The sequence below is a fragment of the Bos javanicus genome, chromosome 8 (genome assembly GCF_032452875.1).
Source record: "Bos javanicus breed banteng chromosome 8, ARS-OSU_banteng_1.0, whole genome shotgun sequence".
Lineage (NCBI taxonomy): Eukaryota > Metazoa > Chordata > Mammalia > Artiodactyla > Bovidae > Bos > Bos javanicus.
This window is the reverse complement of record NC_083875.1, coordinates 79,595,586-79,618,937: the sequence shown is the minus strand read 5'-3', so window position 1 is coordinate 79,618,937 and position 23,352 is coordinate 79,595,586. Positions and strand designations below refer to the sequence as shown.

The window sequence follows — 23,352 nt, the reverse complement described above, 5'->3', positions numbered from 1 at the left end:
TTCTTTTATGTATGTTTCCATGTCTATTAAAAACAGAGTATTTTGAGTATAATTTATTCTTTCTGGCTCAGGGTCCTTATTAAAGATATATACAGATGTTGTGATCTACAGATGTAAAATGGAAATTGGTAGGGAAGTAGAACTCAATAGGAATTTATAACAGTGATACTAATTTTTCTGTTTGGAGGTTGTCAGTGTATATGCATGAATACATATTTAAAAAATTTTTTAAAATCATTTGAGGGTAAGTTACATACCTTATATCATGGTTGTTTATCCCTAAATATATTAGTGTGTATTTCCTAATGACAGTGATACAGTCATCTCTCTATGTGAGTGTCCTGGGGTGAATTGGTCCCTGAACCCACCTTGGATACCAAAATCCACAGATGCTCAATTTCTTAATATAAAGTGATGAAGTAATTGCATGTAACCTATGCACATCCTCCCATATACTTTGCCATCTCTAAATTACCTATAATACCTAATAATATGTAAATTCTATATAAATAGTTGTAAGTAAAATGTAAATGCTGTGTATATAGTTATTCAGTTAAGTTCAGTTCAGTCGCTTAGTCATGTCCGACTCTTTGCGACCCATGAATTGCAGCACGCCAGGGCTCCCTGTCCATCACCAACTACAGGAGTTCACTCAAACTCACGTCCATCGAGTCAGTGATGCCATCCAACCATCTCATCCTCTGTCGTCCCCTTCTCCTCCTGCCCCCAGTCCCTCCCAGCATCAGAGTCTTTTCCAATGAGTCAACTCTTCGCATGAGGTGGCCAAACTACTGGAGTTTCAGCTTTAGCATCATTCCTTCCAAAGAACACCCAGGACTGATCTCCTTCAGAATGGACTGGTTGGATCTCCTTGCAGTCCAAGGGACTCTCAAGAGTCTTCTCCAACACCACAGTTCAAAAGCATCAATTCTTTGGTGCTTAGCTTTCTTCACAGTCCAACTCTCACATCCATACATGACTACTGGAAAAACCATAGCCTTGACTAGACGAACCTTTGTTGGCAAAGTAATGTCTCTGCTTTTGAATATGCTGTCTAGGTTGGTCATAACTTTCCTTCCGAGGAGTAAGTGTCTTTTAATTTCATGGCTGCAGTCACCATCTGCAGTGATTTTGAAGCCCCCAAAAATAAAGTCTGACACTGTTTCCACTGTTTCCCCATCTATTTCCCATGAAGTGATGGGACCGGATGCCATGATCTTTGTTTTCTGAATGTAGAGCTTTAAGCCAACTTTGTCACTCTCCTCTTTCACTTTCATCAAGAGGCGTTTTTGTTCCTCTTCACTTTCTGCCATAGGGTGGTGTCATCTGCATATCTGAGGTTATTGATATTTCTCCTGGCAATCTTGATTCCAGCGTGTGCTTCTTCCAGCCCAGTGTTTCTCATGATGTACTCTGCATATAAGTTAAATAAGCAGGGTGACAATATACAGCCTTGACATTCTCCTTTTCCTATTTGGAACCAGTCTGTTGTTCCATGTCCAGTTCTAACAGTTGTTTCCTGACCTGCATATAGGTTTCTCAAGAGGCAGGTCAGGTGGTCTGGTATTCCCATCTCTTTCAGAATTTTCCACAGTTTATTGTGATCCACACAGTCAAAGGCTTTGACATAGTCAATGAAGCAGAAATAGATGTTTTTCTGGAACTCGCTTGCTTTTTTGATGATCCAGTGGATGTTGGCAATTTGATCTCTGGTTTCTCTGCCTTTTCCAAAACCAGCTTGGACATCTGGAAGTTCACAGTTCACGTATTGCTGAAGCCTGGCTTGGAGAATTTTAAGCATTACTTTACTAGCGTGTGAGATGAGTGCAATTGTGCGGTAGTTTGAGCATTTTTTGGCATTGCCTTTCTTTGGGATTGGAATGAAAACTGACCTTTTCCAGTCCTGTGGCCACTGCTGAGTTTTCCAAATTTGCTGGCATATTGAGTGCAGCACTTTCACAGCATCATCTTTCAGGATTTGAAATAACTCAACTGGAATTCCGTCACCTCCACTAGCTTTGTTCATAGTGATGCTTCCTAAGGCCCACTTGACTTCACATTCCTGGATGTCTGGCTCTAGGTCAGTGATCACACCACTGTGATTATCTTGGTTGTGAAGTTTTTTTGTACAGTTCTTCTGTGTATTCTTGCCACCTCTTCTTAATATCTTCTGCTTCTGTTAGGTCCATACCATTTCTGTCCTTTATCAAGCCCATCTTTCCATGAAATGTGCCCTTGGTATCTCTAATTTTCTTGAAGAGATCTCTAGTCTTTCCCATTCTGTTGTTTTCCTCTATCTTTGCATTGATCGCGGAGGAAGGCTTTCTTATCTCTTCTTGCCATTCTTTGGAACTTTGCATTCAGATGCTTTTATCTTTCCTTTTCTCCTTTGCTTTTAGGCTTCTCTTCTTTTCACAGCTGTTTGTAAGGCCTCCCCAGACAGCTATTTTGCTTTTTTTGCATTTCTTTTCCATGGGGATGGTCTTGATTGCTGTCTCCTGTAGAATGTCACGAACCCCTGTCCGTAGTTCATAATGCACTCTATCAGATCTAGTCCCTTAAATCTATTTCTGACTTCCACTGTATAATCATAAGGGATTTGATTTAGGTCATACCTGTATGGTCTAGTGGTTTTCCCCACTTTCTTCAATTTAAGTCTGAATTTGGCAATAAGGAGTTTATGATCTGAGCCACAGTCAGCTCCCGGTCTTGTTTTTGCTGACTGTATAGAGCTTCTCCATCTTTGGCTGCAAAGAATATAATCAATCTGATTTCGGTATTGACCATCTGGTGATGTCCATGTATAGAGTCTTCTCTTGTGTTGTTGGAAGAGGGTGTTTGGTATGACCAGTGTGTTCTCTTGGCAAAACTCTATTAGTCTTTGTCCTGCTTCATTCTGTATTCCAAGGCCAAATTTGCCTGTTATTCCAGGTGTTTCTTGACTTCCTACTTTTGCATTCCAGTCCCCTATAATGAAAAAGACATCTTTTTTGAGAGTTAGTTCTAAAAGGTCTTGTAGGTCTTCATAGAACCGTTCAACTTCAGCTTCTTCAGTGTTACTGGTTGGGGCATAGACTTGGATTACTGTGATATTGAATGGTTTGCCTTGGAAACAAACAGAGATCATTCTGTCGTTTTTGAGATTGCATCCAGGTACGGCATTTTGGACTCTCTTGTTGACTATGATGGCTACTCCATTTCTTCTAAGGGATTCCTGCCCGCAGTAGTAGATATAATGGTCATCTGAGTTAAATTCACCCATTCCAGTCCATTTTAGTTCGCTGATTCCTAGAATGTTGATGTTCACTCTTGCCATCTCCTGTTTGACCACTTTCAATTTGCCTTGATTCATGGATTTAACATTCCAAGTTCCTATGCAATATTGCTCTTTACAGCATTGGACCTTTCTTCTATCACCAGTCACATCCACAAATGTGCATTGTTTTTGCGTTGGCTCCATCCCTTCATTCTTTCTGGAGTTATTTTTTCACTGATCTCCAGTAGCATATTGGGCACCTACTGACCTGGGGAGTTCCTCTTTCACTATCCTATCATTTTGGCTTTTCATTCTGTTCATTGGGGTTTCAAGGCAAGAATCCTGAAGTGGTTTGCCATTCCCTTCTCCAGTGGACCATATTCTGTCAGACCTCTCCACCATGACCCGCCCGTCTTGGGTTGCCACACAGGGCATGGCTTAGTTTCATTGAGTTAGACAAGGCTGTGGTCCTAGTGTGATTAGATTGACTTGTTTTCTGTGAGTATGGTTTCAGTGTGTTTGCCCTCTGATGCCCTCTTGCAACACCTACTATCTTACTTGGGTTTCTCTTACCTTGGTCGTGGGGTATCTCTTCATGGCTGCTCCAGCAAAGCGCAGCTGTCTTGTCTCTTACTCTCCTTTAATTTAGAACATTTCCACAGATTTATTTTTTGGCATTCACATCTATAAAAAAGTTATTGACAGTATTACTCACTAGGGTATTTGAGATTGCTCACATTTACCCCATTTTACCTTAACAAGCAATTATGTAATAAGAAAAAGTAGTAGATGAATTTATTGAACACATAGTCCTGTGCTAGTGCATGTGCCTTACATACATAGACATACCTTGTTTTATTACACTTGGCTTTATTGTGCTTTGCAGATACTGTGTTCTTAACAAATTGAAGAAGGTTTGTGGCAAACTTATGTGGAACAAGTCTATTGGCCATTTTTCTAACAGCATTTGCTCAGTTAATGTCTCTGTGTCACATTTTTTGTAGTTTTACAGTGTTTCAAACTTTTTCATTATTAATATATAGATATGGTGATCTGTGACCAGTGATTTTTATTGTAATTATTTAGCAATAAATGTTTTTAAATTAGGATATTAATCGTTTTTTTTTTAGATATTATTTATTGAACACTTAATGGACCACTGTGTCGTGTGAACATAATTTTTATATGTATTGGAAAACCAAAAATTCACCCAACTTGCTTTATTTTGACATTTGTTTTATTGTGGTGGTCTGGAGCTGAGCCTGTGTCTGGGTATGCCTATAGTAGTCATTAAATCCTGTAAGGTATATGGTATTATTACCTCTGCTTTACAGGGCTGATAGTTGGAAACCAAAGACACAGAAAGGTTATCTGTTGTAGAGACTGCAATCACACTTGAACACAGATGTTCAGCCTCTAGTGATTCCATTCTCTTTGCCCTAGATTTTTCAGAGTTTGGAAAATTTATAGAAATTTGGAGGTTCTAGAAGACTTGTCTTCAGATTGCCAGAACTCGTCAGTTTATAAACTTCAATGTATTCTTTTTTTCCCTCTTTAATTTTAGAAGAACTTTAAGAAGTAAGAGGTTTATTTTTCCTGAATGTGTCAGGAGCTCTTTATCTTTGTTTTTCCTCAAACCAAAGCACAAATATTTTGCTATTGACTTCTGAAAGTAGTTTTCTTTCCTCACTGTGCCTGTTTTACAGGTAAATTAAAAAATTTTTTTTTAAATTTTATTTTATTTTTAAACTTTACAATATTGTATTAGTTTTGCCAAATATCGAAATGAATCCACCACAGATGGCCACCTTATAAAGCTGTATCATCATAAATTAATACTGAATATTGGACTGCTAGTGTTTTTAGAGAAAGGAATATATTTAAAGTTTTTTTTTTTAATTATTTTGATAGTATTATCTACTTTAATAGATGCTAATAAAGAAAATTATATATTTTCTTTATGTATGTATGGTTCTTCAAAGCATAATTTAAGGATATATAAAATCATATATTTTATGTATATGACACAATAATTAATATGATACTTTTTAAATGAAACTAGTCTTTATTATTTATGGCAATGGGAAAATTTTATTGCTTAAAGAAATAATAGCTAAACTCCTTATTATGAGATATAGGAAATACATAGTATATTTTTCTTTTTTAAATTACTTGTTAGTATGACAGTATATAAATATAATCAGATACATGTATATAAAGTATTTTAAGGATTAACAGTAGAATGAATTTAAATCTGAAAAATAAGTCGTTTGCTCTATTGTCTTTCTTTAACCATCAACACGGGTAATAATGGATTTGTATTTGTGTTAGGCCAGAGTTGTTAAGGGTCCTAGAAGCTAGCTTTTATAGTAGGTAACTGACATTTATCTTTCCATCATGATGTATACTATCTCCTTTTACAGGTACAGATCAGATTGATCCTGGGTACATATCTTATTCCTATGAGGTCATATTTCTTTACATTTAGCCTTTATTTTTTTTGCCCAAAGAGACATGGAAATCATTTTCCAGCTGTTGTTTCACTCCTCAGTGTTTTTTCCATGAACAACAGAGTGAATGATGATACCGAATCTTTTCTAAGGGAACTTTATTGACCATGGAATATAAGAGTGTGTGATACTCATTGCTCTCTCTTGAGGCAATGAATTATGTTGGCTAACAGTGTATTCTTCGAAATGATTTTACATTCTGATCCTGTTTGCAAGCCACTTAACCTCTCTGTACTTCAGTCTCCTTTAGTTAAATGGAGATGATGATACTACTTTACAGTATTCTTACACAGATTAAATTAGATCATAAGGTAAAATCCTTAGCATATTGCCTCACATATTTTCATTGCTTGATGAAAGTTATTTTGATTATCGCTGCCACCATCATATACTTAGGTTTTTCAGTTTAGTTTTCTGAAGTTTTACTGCCCTTTAATCTGAGCAAAATGATGGCAGTTAGTGAGATTGGGGGCAGGGAGCATACTTTAGTATTGATCTTGATGTTAGTTTTTCTATTTTGAGGAGCCCAAATACTGTATTATGTTAGAATAATCTTTGATTAAAAGAAAGCAAAACAACCAAGACAACGATAATACAACAACCAAAAAATACAAGCAAGTTTTATTTTACAATGAAATTTATGCAGCCTTTCTGTAGTGATTATTCTCTGTGTGCATGTAATTAATAATTTGGAAACTTTAAATCTGAAATGTACTTTTCTTAATTAATGACATCCCATTTTTATTATTTCAGAATGATGATATTGAAACGGATATTAACAAACTAAAACCCCAGCAAGAACCAGGACGAACAATAGAAGAACTTAAAATGTATGAACACCTTTTCCCTGAGCTTGTTGATGATTTTCAGGTATAAATATAGATAATTCAGCATCTTAACTCATTTTAAGAAAGAGTTCTTTTCTCTTAGACCCATAATCACTCTTTTCCTTCTGCATTTCATTTCTAAAAGATGAAAGTGGCATTGCTTTTCTGACTGACTTTGGAGAATTGTTTCAACATTCTGAGCTGCAAAATGAGAAACTGCTATCTGTAAAATGAGAGAACTAGGCCATTTAAATTTTGGACTAGCTTTTAAATTTTTTAATCATTTTTTTAAATCAAAATAATTGACATAGATTTTATTAACTTTTAAAAATCGTTAGAATGGCATTTCTGAAAGGGAGATGAGAGAAAATACTTAATTAAAAATATAGTCTGTGCTAGTCTGTGAACTGTGCTAATAGTCACCATATAATCATGGAATGTCAGGGAAAAAGGACGGCTGGAAGTTGTTTCTGAAATGTTGACAAGAAGTCACTCTCCTTATGAAGCAACTTAAAGACTTCATTGCCAGGAGAAATATCAATAAACTCAGATATGCAGATGATACTATTCTAATGGCAGATAGTAAAGAGGAAGAGCCTCTCGATACAGGTGAAAGATGAGAGTGAAAAAGCTGGCTTAAAACTCAGTGTTAAAAAAACGAAGATCATGGCATCCGGTCCTATCATGGCAAGAAGGGGGAAAAGTGGAAACAGTGACAGATTTTTTTTTCGTGGGCTCCAAAATTGTTGTGGATGGTGACTGCAGCCATCAAATTAGAAGAGGCTTGCTTCTTGGAAGGAAAGCTATGACAAACCTAGTCAGTGTATTAAAGCAGAGATATCACTTTGCTGACAAAAGTCCGTCTATGGTTTTTCCAGTAGTCATGTATGGATGAGAGATTTGGACCATAAAGCAGGCTGAACACCAAAAAATTGATGCTTTTGAACTGTGGTGCTAGAGAAGACTCTTGAGAATCCCTTGCACAGCAAGGAGATCAAACCAGTCAATCCTAAAGGGAGTCATCCCTGAATATTCATCAGGAAGAACTGACGCTGAAGCTGAAGCTCCAGTACTTTGGCCACCTGATGCAAAGACCTGACTCTTTGGAAAAAACCCTGATGCTGGGAAAGATTGAAGGCAAAAGAAGGGGGCTGCAGAGGGTGAGATGGTTAGATAGCATCACCAACTCAATGGACATGAGTTTGAGTGAACTCTGGGAGATAATGAAGAACAGGGGAGCCTGGTGTGTTGCAGTCTGTGGGGTCACAAAGAGTCAGACACAACTTGGTGACTGAACAAGTCCTCATTTATTTACTAGAATATAATAGACAACCTGGACTGCACAGCTGTTAAATGATAAAGCTGATTGAATTGATGGCAAGTAGTAGATCTAATTTTTAGCACTCATTGTGCTGCTCATTTGTGGATTCCTGAAACTGCCCAGGATCTTAAACTGTAAAATGAAGGGTTTGAATCATATATTCTTAGATTTACTTATGTAAACCACTTCCCTCAAGTTTCACAGTTAATTTCCAGTTGCTTAAAGAAAAAGACTTAAATGTAAAGCTATTGAGAGATAAAAATAGAGAAGTACTTGCTAGCTAATGTTTACATTTCACATTTCTAATTATTCAGGTTATTCTCTGGGAAACAATGAGCTTTGGATGCTATGGAAGAGGCAGCAAGTTGCTTCCTCTCTCCCTCCCCTGCTGTCTTGGTATTCCCCATAGATTTGGCGGATGTTGGAGGGTATGTTGAAATCAGGGATAGGACAGAGGAAGTCAGGAAAGAGACAGAAGTGAAGGAGAGGATATTTGTCAAAAAGAAAAAGAAGAAGGCAGGAAGAGGCATTTGAGAAAGAATGCAGGGTAATTTTCTTTCGTGCAACCTACCGGAAGTATCCAGCTGCTCTTTTAACACTTTTGTGCCCACTAAAAAATCCAGTGATAACAAACACTGCCAATTCGAAGCAGAAAAATATTGTGGAGGGGATTTGGGGTAGGAATTGATTATTCTGTGAAGAAATGATCTATTTTCATCTCTGTCTTATATACATATAAGAATTATATACTGTGCATAAAAATGGCAGGAGTTTTGATGTGGGAATAGAGAAAAGTAGGTTTTTTTTTTACTAAGTGTGGAAAGTGAAAGTAAAAGTCACTCAGTTGTGTCCAACTGTTTGTGACCCCATGGACTATACAGTCCGTGGAATTCTCCAGGCCAGAATACTGGAGTAGATAGCCTTGCCTTCTCCAGAGGATCTTCCCAACCCAGGGATCAAACCCAGGTCTCCTGCATTGCAGGTGGATTCTTTACCAGCTGAGCCACAAGCGAAACCCAATAATACTGGAGTGGTAGCCTATCCCTTCTCCAGTGGATCTGCCTAACCCAGGAATCAACCTGGGGTCTTCTGCACTGCAAGCAGATTCTCTACCAACTGAGCTATCATTGGTTGGTTCTAAATAGGAACCAATGACAGCTCAGTTGGAAAGACTAGAGATCTCTTCAAGAAAATTAGAGATACCTAGGGAATATTTCATGCAAATATGGGCTCAATAAAGGACAGAAATGGCATGGACCTAACAGAAGCAGAAGATATTAAGAAGAGGTGGCAAGAATACACAGAACTGTACAAAAAAGATCTTCACGACCCAGATAATCACGATGGTATCATCACTCACACTCATTTAGAGCCAGACATCCTGGAATGTGAAGTCAAGTGGGCCTTAGGAAGCATCACTATGAACAAAGCTAGTGGAGGTGATGGAATTGCAGTTGAGCTATTTCAAATGCTACAAGATGATGCTGTGAAAGTGCTGCACTCAATATGCCAGCAAATTTGGAAAACTCAGCAGTGGCTACAGGACTGGAAAAAGTCAGTTTTCATTCCAATCCCAAAGAAAGGCAATGCTAAAGAATGCTCAAACTACTGCACAATTGCACTCATCTCACACGCTAGAAAAGTAATGCTCAAAATTCTCCAAGCCAGGCTTCAGCAACACGTGAACCATGAACTTCCATGTTCAAGCTGGTTTTGGAAAAGGCAGAGAAACCAGAGATCAAATTGCCAACATCCACTGGATCATCAAAAAAGCAAGAGAGTTCCAGAAAAATATCTATTTCTGTTTTATTGACTATTCCAAAGCCTTTGACTGTGTGGATCACAATAAACTGTGGAAAATTCTGAAAGAGATGGGAATACCAGACCACCTGACCTGCCTCTTGAGAAATCTGTATGCAGGTCAGAAAGCAACAGTTAGAACTGGACATGGAACAACAGACTGGTTCCAAATAGGAAAAGGAGTTCATCAAGGCTGTATATTTTCACCCTGCTTATTTAACTTATATGCAGAGAACATCATGAGAAACGCTGGACTGGAAGAAGCACAAGCTGGAATCAAGATTGCCGGGAGAAATATCAATATCCTCAGATAAGCAGATGACACCACCCTTATGGCAGAAAGTGAAGAGGAACTAAAAAGCCTCTTGATGAAAGTGAAAGAGGAGAGTGAAAAAGTTGGCTTAAAGCTCAACATTCAGAAAACTAAGATCATGGCATCCAGTCCCACCACTTCATGGCAAATGGATGGGAAACAGTGGAAACAGTGTCAGACTTTATTTTTCTGGGCTCCAAAATCACTGCAGATGGTGATTGCAGCCATGAAATTAAAAGACGCTTACTCCTTGGAAGGAAGTTATGACCAAATTAGACAGCATATTAAAAAGCAGAGCCCTTATTTTGCCAGCAAAGGTCCATCTAGTCAAAGCTATGGTTTTTCCAGTAGTCACATATGGACGTGAGAGTTGGACTATAAAGAAAGCTGAGGGCCGAAAAATTGATGCTTTTGAACTGTTGTAGGAGAAATCCCTTGAGAGTCCCTTGGACTGCAAGGAGATCCAACCAGACCATCCTAAAGGAGATCAGTCCTGGGTGTTCATTGGAAGGACTGATGCTGGAGCTGAAACTCCAATACTTTGGCCACCTGATGCAAAGAGCTGACTCACTGGAAAAGACCCTGATGCTGGGAAAGATTGAGGGCAGTAGGAGAAGGGTACAACGGAGGATGAGATGGTTGGATGACATCACTGACACAATGGACATAGGTTTGGGTGGACTACAGGAGTTGGTGATGAACAGGGAGGCCTGGCGTGCAGTGGTTCATGGGGTCCCAAAGAGTCAGACGCTAGAGTTGGACGCTACTGAGCAACTGAACTGAACTGAACTGAAATAGTGTTTAGAAGAATCTTTTCAGCTATCATTGTATCAAGTACTAGCAGGTCATGAGTTATTAAACAGAAATGAATTAATACTGATTATGACTTTTTCCACTTGGATTTGCATGTCACTTTCAACATCAACCTCTGAAGCTTAAAATTACCTGATGTGTTTGTTTGTATGCTTAACACCACTCAGTTTGTTTCCAGATGTATTAAAGCTAGTATTCAGTGGCCTGATGAAGGTAAAATGAGTGCATTTAAAGTCAACAGAATTGACAGCATAATTAACAGACTTTTTCAAGGGGACCTTGCGCATGCTTTTAAAGCTATAATTATTCATTTGGTGTTACAAGTATAGTTTTGTTTCCTTTTGTTTCTTGATGGCAGAATATTAGAAGTACCGGAATCCTGCATTTTGACAGCTCTTCTTTCATACATCTGTATTAGTTTAATAACATTTACCGTATGGACTTTTGTTATTTTTTCCCCCTCTTTTAAATTTGATTTTAAATTTTTATTAAAGTTATGCATGGACAGAGTTTAAAGAGCAAGTAGTTTTGCATAGTTTAATTGGAAAAAAATGTTTCCTCCTTGCTATCTACTGTTTCCTACAAGCAACTTTCCATATGTTTTTGAAGTTAATCCCTGTATTTCTAAATGATATGCTTAATGTGCCATGTCTTTATTTTTCCTGATTTCATTCTCTCTCTCTCTCTTTTTATTATCAACTTAAGGTAGACATGTAGTAATTTTCACTCCTCTCTTCTAATATTTACATTTTAGGGTATAAATTTTTCTCTAATGACTGTTTTAGTTGCATCAAACAGATTTTGCTATTTATTGTTGTCTTTATCTTTGTTTTGAAACTTTTTGTCCATTATGGTTTTTTTCCTTTGATGCATTGGTAATGTTTGAGTTGCCTCCTTAATCTGCAATTTTTTTCATCTTTTTCTTGAATTCTAGCATATTGTAGTACAGTGAGAGTACATCTCTTTATGATTATAATCTTTTGAAATTTTTGAGATTTATCTTATGAGTTTGAATGAGGTCAACTTTTGTTACTACTTCTCATGTCTTTGAAAAACATTCTGCTCCCATTAGGCCTAACTGTATATTTGCCTATACAAGGACAAGATTGTTAATTGTATTTAGAAGTTCTTTTCTGTCCTTATAAATTTTTATTCCTGTGTTATCAATTATTAAGAAAAGTGTGTTAAAGATTTCTCACTATGATTGTGAATTTGTTTCTGTCTTTTTGCATGTCTGTCAGTTTTTGTTGCATGTTTTTGGAAGCTTATTATTTATAATAAGTGTATAAGTGTAAATTGATTTCTTTTCCTTTCGAGTTGAACCTTTTAGTGAAGTTAGATTTTATCTCTAAGACTTGAAGACAAAAGTTTTTTTTTTTAATTATTGATATAGTTACATAAATTTTAGTTACTTGCCTAGTATCTTTTAAAATCTTTTCACAATTTTTAGTTGCTTAGCTGTTTATCTGTTAAACAGCATGTATTAATACTCAGTGGAGAGATCTGACAGAATGTGGTCCACTGGAGAAGGGAATGGCAAACCACTTCAGTATTCTGGCCTTGAGAACCCCATGACAGTATGGAAAGGGAAAATGATAGGATACTGATAGAGAAACTCCCCAGGTCAGTAGGTGCCCAATATGCTACTGGAGATCAGTGGAGAAGTAACTCCAGAAAGAATGAAGGGATGGAGCCAAAGCAAAAACAATGCACATTTGTGGATGTGACTGGTGATAGAGGCAAGGTCCAATGCTGTAAAGAGCAATATTGCATAGGAACCTGGAATGTCAGCTCCATGAATCAAGGCAAATTGGAAGTGGTTAAACAAGAGATGGCAAGACTGAATGTCGACATTCTAGGAATCAGCGAACTGAAATGGACTGGAATGGGTGAATTTAACTCAGATGACCATTATATCTACTACTGCGGGCAGGAATCCCTCAGAAGAAATGGAGTGGCCATCATGGTCAACAAAAGAGTCCGAAATGCAGTACTTGGATGCCATCTCAAAAACGACAGAATGATCTCTTCGTTTCCAAGGCAAACCATTCAATATCACACTAATCCAAGTCTATGCCCCAACCAGTAATGCTAAAGAAGCTGAAGTTGAATGGCTCTATGAAGACCTACAAGACCTTTTAGAACTAACACTCAAAAAAGATGTCTTTTTCATTATAGGGGACTGGAATGCAAAAGTAGGAAGTCAAGAAACACCTGGAGTAACAGGCAAATTTGGCCTTGGAATACGGAATGAAGCAGGGCAAAGACTAATAGCGTTTTGCCAAGAAAATGCACTGGTCATACCAAACACCCTCTTCCAACAACACAAGAGAAGACTCTATACATGGACATCACCAGATGGTCAACACCGAAATCAGATTGACTATGTTCTTTGCAGCCAAAGATGGAGAAGCTCTATACAGTCAGCAAAGACAAGACCAGGAGCTGACTGTGGCTCAGACCATGAACTCCTTATTGCCAAATTCAGACTTAAATTGAAGAAAGTAGGGAAAACCACTAGACCATTTAGGTATGACCTAAATCATATCACTTATGATTATACAGTGGAAGTGAGAAATAGACTTAAGGGCCTAGATCTGATAGATAGAGTGCCTGATAAACTATGGACTGAGGTTCGTGACATTGTACAGGAGACAGGGATCAAGACCATCCCCATGGAAAAGAAATGCAAAAAAGCAAAATGGCTGTCTGGGGAGGCCTTACAGATAGCTGTGAAAAGAAGAGAAGTGAAAAGCAAAGGAGAAAAGGAAAGTTATAAACATCTGAATGCAGAGTTCCAAAGAATAGCAAGAAGAGATAAGAAAGCCTTCTTCAGCGATCAATGCCAAGAAATAGAGGGAAACAACAGAATGGGAAAGACTAGGGATCTCTTCAAGAAAATTAGAGATACCAAGGGAACATTTCATGCAAAGATGGGCTTGATAAAGGACAGAAATGGTATGGACCTAACAGAAGCAGAAGATATTAAGAAGAGATGGCAAGAATACACAGAAGAACTGTACAAAAAAACTTCACGACCCAGATAATCATGATGGTGTGATCACTGACCTAGAGCCAGACATCCTGGAATGTGAAGTCAAGTGGGCCTTAGAAAGCATCACTATGAACAAAGCTAGTGGGGGTGATAGAATTCCGGTTGAGCTATTCCAAATCTGAAAGATGATGCTGTGAAAGTGCTGCACTCAATATGCCAGCAAATTTGGAAAACTCAGCAGTGGCCACAGGACTGGAAAAGGTCAGTTTTCATTCCAATCCCAAAGAAGGCAATGCCAAAGAATGCTCAAACTACTGCACAATTGCACTCATCTCACACGCTAGAAAAGTAATGCTCAAAATTCTCCAAGCCAGGCTTCAGGAATATGTGAACTGTGAACTTTGTGATTTTCAAGCTGGTTTTAGAAAAGGCAGAGGAACCAGAGATCAAATTACCAACATCCGCTGGATCATGGAAAAAGCAAGAGAGTTCCAGAAAAACATCTATTTCTGCTTTATTGACTATGCCAAAGCCTTTGACTGTGTGAATCACAATAAACTGTGGAAAATTCTGAAAGAGATGGGAATACCAGACCACCTGATCTGCCTCTTGAGAAATTTGTATGCAGGTCAGGAAGCAACAGTTAGAACTGGACATGGAACAACAGACTGGTTCCAAATAGGAAAAGGAGTTCATCAAGGCTGTATATTGTCACCCTGTTTATTTAACTTATATGCAGAGTACATCATGAGAAACGCTGGACTGGAAGAAACACAAACTGGAATCGAGATTGCCGGAAGAAATATCAATAACCTCAATATGCAGATGACACCACCCTTATGGCAGAAAGTGAAGAGGAACTAAAAAGCCTCTTGATGAAAGTGAAAGAGGAGAGTGAAAAAGTTGGCTTAAAGCTCAACATTCAGAAAATGAAGATCATGGCATCCGGTCCCATCACTTCATGGCAAATAGATGGGGAAACGGTGGAAACAGTGTCAGACTTTATTTTTCTGGGCTCCAAAATCACTACAGATGGTGATTGCAGCCATGAAATTAAAAGACGCTTACTCCTTGGAAGGAAAGTTATGACCAACCAAAAGCAGAGACATTACTTTGCCAACAAAGGTTCGTCTAGTCAAGGCTATGGTTTTTCCAGTGGTCATGTATGGATGTGAGAGTTGGACTGTGAAGAAGACTGAGCGCCGAAGAATTGATGCTTTTGAAGTGTGGTGTTGGAGAAGACTCTTGAGAGTCCCTTGGACTGCAAGGAGATCCAACCAGTCCATTCTAAAGATTTCTTTGGAAGGAATGGTGCTAAAGCAGAAACTCCAGTACTTTGGCTACCTCATGTGAAGCGTTGACTCATTGGAAAAGACTCTGATGCTGGGAGGGATTGGGGGCAGGAGGAGAAGTGTACGACAGAGGATGAGATGGCCGGATGGCATCACTGACTCGATGGACATGAGTCTCAGTGAACTCCTGGAGATGGTGATGGACAGGGAGGCCTGGCGTGCTGCGATTCATGGGGTCGCAAAGAGTGGGACACGACTGAGCGACTGATCTGATCTGATTAATACTCGGATTTTGAAACTAAACCCTATATCTTTGATATTAACTGGAGCATGTAGATTACTTATAATTATTCATATATTTGAATTAAGAGATCTTATTTTGTATTTTCGTTTGTTTCATCTCTGTATCTTTTCTTGTTTTCATTTGTATCAGTTTTTTCCTCATTTATCTTTTGTCACCTTTTTTGAAAACTTTGAAGCCTTGTTATTTTTGTTTTATTAAACTTTCTTGAGTTATAATATATGTACAAAACTTGTATTCATTTAAAGTGTAAATTTGATATATATGCAGAAATTCTAGTTAATCTTGATAAAATGATAAATGTGTTTTTACTGAATTCTGAAGTTAACTAAGGTATTTCTTCTTTCTCTTTATTATAAAAGAAAACTTTGTTGTTGTTGTTTAGTCATTTCATCATGTCCAACTCTTTTTTGACCCCTTGGACTGTATGTAGCCCACCAGACTCTGTCCATGGGATTTCCCAGGCAAGAATACTGGAGTGGATAGCCATTTCCTTCTCCAGGGTATCTCCCGACCCATGCATCAAACCTGTGTCTCCTGCATTACAGGGAAATTTGCTGTTGAGCCACCAGGAAAATTCAAAAGCAAATTTTGTTGCCGTTCAGTCACTCAGTCACTCCGACTCTTTGTGACCCTATGGACTGCAGCACGCCAAGGCTTCCCTGTCCTTCACCATGTCCTGGAGTTTGCTCAAACTCATGGCCACTGAGTTGGAGATACCACCCAACTATCTTGTCCTCTGTTGTCCCCTTCTCCTGACTTCAGTCTTTCCCAGCATCAGGGTCTTTTCCAATGAGTCAGCTCTTCGCATCAAGTGGCCAAAGTATTGGAACTTCAACTTGAGCATCCGTCCTTCCAATGAACATTCAGGACTGATTTCCTTTAGGATTGACTGGTTGGATCTCCTTGCAGTCCAGTGGACTCTCAAGAGTCTTCTCCAACACCATATTTGAAAAGCATCATTTCTTTTTGCTCATTTTCTTTGTAATTTTGTTTGTGGAAATTCCAGAAATTTTTGTTGTTATTGGTTTTGACAGGCACTGTAATAGATTAAATTCCTCACTGAGGGTTTTTGTACCAGCCAGGTAATGTGAATCAGGTTACAGATTCATGTGATTTGATGGCAGACCTTTGGTATCATTTTGTGAGTAGTGCTTCAACCTCTTAGTGCAGAGGTTTGAGACTCTTGTCTTTGCTTGCTGTTACTTGGTTTGTGGTGGGGTATTTCTAGGGCGTCTATATCGAAGATTTAGTTTTCTGGGGTTCCATCTTCATGGGAGGAAGGGTCTTCTGTTGGACTCCCTACCTTATGCAAGCTCTGGGTTACTGTCCTGTTCTTTATATTTTTTGAGATAGGAAAAACTTAAACCCCAGGTCACCTGTTTTTGCAAATTGTTTTCCAAGTGAAAACCTGCTTCAGTTTGGGATAAACTTTGGGGTCCTGTTTTTTTCCTTGTTTTCTTATTTACTTGTTGTTATACATAGTATCTTTTAGTATCTCTCTTTCTTTTTTTTTTTTGGCCATGCCATATGGCTTGTGGTTATCTTGGTTGCCTGACCAGAGATTGAACCCAGGACATGGCAGTGCACGTGCTGAATCCCAACTACTAGACCACCAGGGAACTTCCAATATACCTTAATATCTTATCCAACAATTGTGTATGTTTCTGTTGGGTAGCTACCTAGCCCACCAGGTTTCCTACAACAGATGTTTTTTAATGCAGATGTCTTCTCTTCAACCCTTTAATGCAGAGAGACTTAGGCGTTACTTCCTTTGTACCTCCTTGTCTCCTGGGATTAGATAAGAGTACAGAGATTGAAAGTGAATTATGTTTGATTCAGTTTTTTTTTTTTTTTTTTTATACAGTGGACATTCAAAGAGTGAATCACAGAGGATAAGATTCTTAATTTGACTACATAATGTGTGTGTAGAAGTTAAACACAATTAAAGGATGAATTGCAAATCCAGAAAAATTGTAAAAATGGATTAAGGGATGTGTATTTGTGTATGTGTGTGTGTGTATAAGTAAATGTGAGAATTTATATTATAAAACAAGAAAAACCCTATATTCTAGCAACAAATATATTACCTGTGAATAATTAAACTGATTAATAGATGTATGGAAAATTGTTTGCTTTTCCAGCAGTCAGAGAAATTAAAATGGTAGTAAGATGATATTTCTTATCTACCACTTTAGAAAAAGCTTTTAAAAACTGTAGTATCTAATGTTGTCAAAGAATAGAGAAGTTGAATTAGATACTCTCATATAAAGTTACTGGGAATAGTATTAATATAAGTATTTTTGGAAAGCATTTAGACAACTTGTGTTAAACATTAAAATTGATTAGTATCTGACCCTGTAATTTTATTTCAGTGCTTAGGAAATGATCCTAAACAAAAAATTTTATGCAAAAGGATGTTCATTGCAGAGTTCTTTATAATAGCAAAATTTTGTAAATGGCTTAAATCCTTCCCTAATATGTAAAGGATTTAATGCCAAACAATAGAATAAAGGTTAGCTCAATTGAGGTATTTTCTTTGATAAAGTGTTATATGGATCAAAATAATGTCTAAAAGTATAGAAAGAGAAAAGACTACTTGATCTGTCAGTAGTATACTTTTTTTAACTTGTCTTCCAGGACACTTTTCTTTCCTGGTTTTTTATCTTTCCAGCCCAGTTTTTCCTTCTCCATATCCTGTTGTTTTGTTTTCATTTCTTCAACCTCTTTAAGATTGTAGTATCCCAAGGTACAGTCTTTGTCCTCTTCTCTGTTTCTTTCCACTGATAATTTCCAGTCTCATGGCTTAGAGTAGTATCTGTATGTAAATGACTCTCAAGTTTACATCTTCTGTGTACAGCTTTCTTCTGAGTTTGAAGCATACATCCATTTGCCTGCTTTATGTCCTTGTCTGTATGTGAATAGCTCACACTTAATGTATCAGCGCTAACTCCTGATGCTTTTCAGTTGTTCAGGCAAACACTTGGCACCATCTATGACCTCTATTTGTACCTTCTGCCCTGTATCTGATCAATTTTAGGATATCCTGTCTCTGGCTCACAGTGCATTTAAAATACAACCACTTCTTACCAGCTTCTGTAGGTAACTGCAGAAGATTCTTTCTTAAAAACATTTTTTGTTTACTTTTTTTTATTTGGCAGTGTTGGGTCTCAGTTGAGGCACACAGGATCTTCACTGTGGTGTGGGCTTGTGTCTGGTTGCGGCTCACGGGCTTAGCAGTTGCAGTGTGCAGGTTTAGTTGCCCCTTGGCCTGTGGGATCTTAGTTACCCAGCCAAGGATAAAACCCATGTCCCCTGCATTGGAAGGGTGATTCTTAACCACTGGACCATCAGGGAAGTCCCTGCAGAAGACTCTTAATTGATCTTCCTACATCTATACCCACCCTACTCCGGTGCCCTGCTCCTCCCCAGAAAGACAGAACCAAATTAAACAAAAAAATTATTTAGCCCCAAATGTTTAAATGCTGTGGTTAAGAAAGACTGTACTACCGTTTTTGGTTTTTGTCTGCTCCTCCCTCCCCAAATAAGTCACGTCATGGCACTCTTCTCCTCAAAACCTTCCAGTGGCTCCTAGTCTCTTTCAGGGTAAAAACCAAAATTCTTAAAATAGCTTGCAGGGCCCTGTAGTATCTGGCCCTCTTCACCTCTTGGAATTCATCTTGGTCCTTCAGTTCTGGCCATCTTAACCTCCTTGCTGTTCTCTGACCACACCAGGCCTTCTCCCACTCAGGGGCCTGGGTACCAGCCACCTCACTGTCTTTGCTTGTATCTGCTCAGTGAGGCCTCCCTAACCAATGGCATTGATACTGCCACCTACCTCTCCCCCTCCAGCACTCCTGATTCCTATTACCCCTTTCCTCCTTTACCCCTTTCTAACATTCCATAAAATATATTTTTATAATGTTTATTAATTTTTGTTTTGACAGTCCTCTCCCCTTCTTCTCTAGAAAAATATAAGCTACAAAGGGGAAGTGGTTTGTTTTTTTTTTTTTCTTTTAAACTGATGCATCTTAAGTGCCTGAAACAGTGCTTGGCACAAAACAAACACTCTAAATATCTGTTGAATCAATGAATAACAATTTAGCTGTTGTATTTCCTTTAATAGATTTTAGATGATATTAATGTCTTTATGTTTTCCTAAAACTTCCCATATTTGTTATTTACAGGAACTGCTTTTATAATAGTAAAATAAGTGTAATGAATTTTGTGCTGGTTAAACATTTTATCTTCTGTTAGCAAATTTAAAATGTACCTGTTGTATCCATCTTTAAAATTTTCACTTGTTAGGTTTCTGAATCAGCATATAAAATATGATCTTAGTTTTATATGTGTTTTAATATGTGTTAACATTTACACATAAAAGCTTAAACTTTTTTTTTTATTTTCAAAGGGCTATGATTTAATCTCCAAAGAACCAAAGCCTTTTGTATTTGAGGGAAAAGTTCGTGGTCCTATTGTTGTTCCCACAGCAGGAGAGGAAGCATCTGGGAATTCAGGCAATTTAAGAAAAGGAATGGTAATGAAGATGACTGTGTCTCCTAAAGGAGATGAAGGTAATGAGAAACCTGCCTCTGTGGACCTGGCAAAAGAAGACATTAAAGATAATGACAGAACATTCCAACAGCAGCTCGATGATCAAAACAGAACTATTTCATCAGGCCACGGCTTAAACAATGATATAGTGAAGGCCTTGGACCGAATTACGTTGCAGAATATTCCATCTCAAACAGCCCCAGGTTTTACTGTAGGAATGAAGGACTATGGTCTCCCTGTCACTGTCCTTACATGCACTAAAGCATGTTCACATGTGGCTGCTTGTGGAAATGTTCTGTTTGAGGGAAGAACGGTTCAGCTAGGCAAGCTCTGCTGTACGGGAGTCGAAACTGAAGATGATGAAGACACGGAGTCTACTTCCTCAGTGGAACAAGCATCAGTTGAAGTCCCTGATGTACCAACACTTCATGACTCTGATCTTTATATTGAGATTGTAAAAAGTACAAAGTCTGTCCCAGAATATTCAGAAGTGGCTTATCCTGATTATTTTGGTCACATTCCTCCTCCATTCAAAGAGCCTATTTTGGAAAGGCCTTATGGTGTACAAAGGTGAGTTGGCAGATTTCCTTTTCTTCTTAAACAAGACCATTGTCAACATATGGGGCATATGGGAAAAAAACAAACAACTGCTTTGGGTTTTTAGGAAGAAAATTACTCTGAATTAAACTTTGTATTGGCAGAGCTCCTTGCCTGCCTGCTTATATCCCTCAGAAGCATCCTATATTAATAAATCTTCTTGACTATCAAGAAAAAAAAAATAAAGTTAGTGTCATTTTTTATCCTGCTTTTGGACATATTGCATTGTTCTGAAATTGTCCATGTAGGTTTATTTTCTAAGTTCATTACTTATTCAAATAAAGCCAGCATAATAAACCTGGCCATTGGACAGTTTAGAAAGTTTCTATTTAGAATGAATCTGAAAATATAAACGATTATTTAGTAATCTTTGAATAAATATTGTATTAGTGATATATATTAATTAAGTAATTTGATTATTATTTGAACTTGATTTAGATATAGAATCTAAAAATAGCAACATACACATCATCATTTTGTTGTAAAATTTGGATTTAAAGATGTACAGTATAATAATTTAAGATTCATAGAACTGAACTTGTTAAATATTACCAATTAATTTTATTGGGTTGGCCACAAAGTTCATTTGAATTTTTCATTTTGGTTTTTTGAAGAACCCTAATGAACTTTGTGACCAACCCAGTGGAAATTATGGTTAGTATTAACTGTTGCCAACTAATGAATATTGGGCATAAAAATATTTTTTTGTTACCACTTGAGTATTTTCAGTGATTATGATTAAGGATTTGTGATGATGGCTTATCAATACCTAGAGAGCATTTATATGTTCTTGTTAAGAGTATGGTATGGATTGATGAAGTAGGACATTGCTGTGGGTATTTGATTCTGAGACTGTGAGCTTCTGGGGCAAAAACTATTTTATTGATTTTTAAATTTAGCGTATAATTAATCATTTTTACTTGTCAACTTAGTATATGTTTAATGTTACCAATTGAGTCCTTGATCCACAGGTATGGAATCACATACAATGCAGCATTAGAACAAGGGACCGAGTTTGTTGGGAAATGGTGTGTGTGTGTGTGTGTGTGTGTGTGTGTGTGTGTGTATTGGTGGGGAGGGGGTGCTGTGCCTTGGTGTCCACTGGTTGTATCACAAACTGTACCATCCAGAGGCAGTTGGCCTCTTGGGGTGCTGAAACAGTCTTGAGAAGCCACAGATGAAGCTCCAACTCAGAGGAAATACTCTGCAAGGATGGGCTGCCATCTTTCAGGATGCAGTATAGGCACTAAATTAGAAATTTCCAGTTGATTTTCTATCCCCAGGCTGCATGGTCTGGGAAGCAGGAGGTGGAAACAGGTAGTTCTACTTACTGTAGCTCCCAGTGTTCCACTGGGGTACTTCGTGTAGCTGTGTGTATCTCTGCACCTCTGAGCTCTGCATGGGTAGTCGTCCCAGTCCTGTAGTGGGTGCCGTCTTTCCACAGAGGACATAGCAAGGGTACAGTTTCACTGCAAACTGTGGTTGCAATGCTTTACTTTAGACTCTTGTGTCACGGCCCACCAGGCAGGACCCAGATGAGCTAAAAGAGGTAAAATTGCTTCTGCACAGTGGCAGCAGGTTGACTATGGGTGGCACTCGAGTGATCCACTAATTCTGACATGAATAGACATGTCACAACTACCCTGGGATGATGACGATATGATTGCTAGAGGCTTAGACGCCTAAGGATTTCCCTGGTGGCTCAGATGGTAAAGAATCTGCCTGCAGTGTGGAAGACCCGGGTTCGATCCCTGGGTTGGGAAGATCCCCTGGAGCAGGGAATGGCAACCCACTCCAGTATTCTTGCCTGGAGAATCCCGTGGACAGAGGAGCCTGGTGGGTTACAGTCTATGGGATTGCAAAGAGATGGACATGACTGAGCAACTAACGCTTTCAGAGACCTAAAAAGTGTTTGGGTCACTTAATCACACCAGCTACCAAGACCTGCAGAAGCGATAGGTGAGAGGGAGGGGAATTTTGATAGATACTGGAGGATGGAGATGAGTTGCAGCCCTGAGAATAATTACAGTAATGGGGACCATGTTTGTCCTGCTCATATTTTTCTTCTAAGTGTCTCCTTAGGAGAGGCCCACAGGAACTGTGGAGCAGCTACTTTCCAACATGAGTGTAGAAGTGGATCCTTGCAGCACAAGGGTGGGCTGTGGCAGCCACAGCAATGAGTTTCTCATCGCTCCCTTCTTGAGAGAACCTGCCATGGAGCTTGTAGTTGCCCACAGCCTTTAGCCACTGTATTTTGGAATCTCCTTCAGCGTTATTGCTGAGGCCATGTCCTCTCTGCATTGCTTCAGTTATTGTCTGACATTGATGGGGTTTCTAGAGCAGAGCCATTCCTGACCAGTTCAGGGATCTACTCATTGGCAGTCTTTGCTCTGTGGTGTCCTGTTGGCGTGGTTGAGACTTTTGCAGAGCTACATTGCAGTGTGAGGCTCTCCTACTCAATATTCTCTTTCTTCCTAGGGATCACATCTGCTTTTTGGACAGACCCAAAGGCCCTTCTCACCTACTGCTGCTCCCTTTCCTCTGCTTTTCACATGTGTTTCCCCTAATAGGTGTGTTGCACAGGTGGCTGCAAGAGATTGTATTTGTGTCTGCTGCTGCTGCTGCTGCTGCTGCTGCGTTGCTTCAGTCATGTCCGACTCTTAGCGACCCCATAGACGGCAGCCCACCAGGCTCCCCTGTCCCTGGGATTCTCCAGGCAAGAACACTGGAGTGGGTTGCCATTTCCTTTTCCAATGCATGAAAGTGAAAAGTG

General features: G+C 38.6%; 1 protein-coding gene across 3 annotated transcripts in view; it reads left to right on the top strand.

Moving 5' to 3' along the window:
* AGTPBP1 (ATP/GTP binding carboxypeptidase 1) overlaps positions 1-23,352 on the top strand; it is a 191,923-nt gene that overhangs the window by 90,396 nt on the left and 78,175 nt on the right. For all 3 annotated transcript variants that reach the window (XM_061426061.1, XM_061426060.1, XM_061426062.1), the window contains 2 exons: positions 6,520-6,636; positions 19,840-20,552. In XM_061426061.1, the coding sequence (XP_061282045.1) occupies positions 6,520-6,636; positions 19,840-20,552 (830 nt within the window). The remainder of the gene's footprint in view (positions 1-6,519; positions 6,637-19,839; positions 20,553-23,352) is intronic.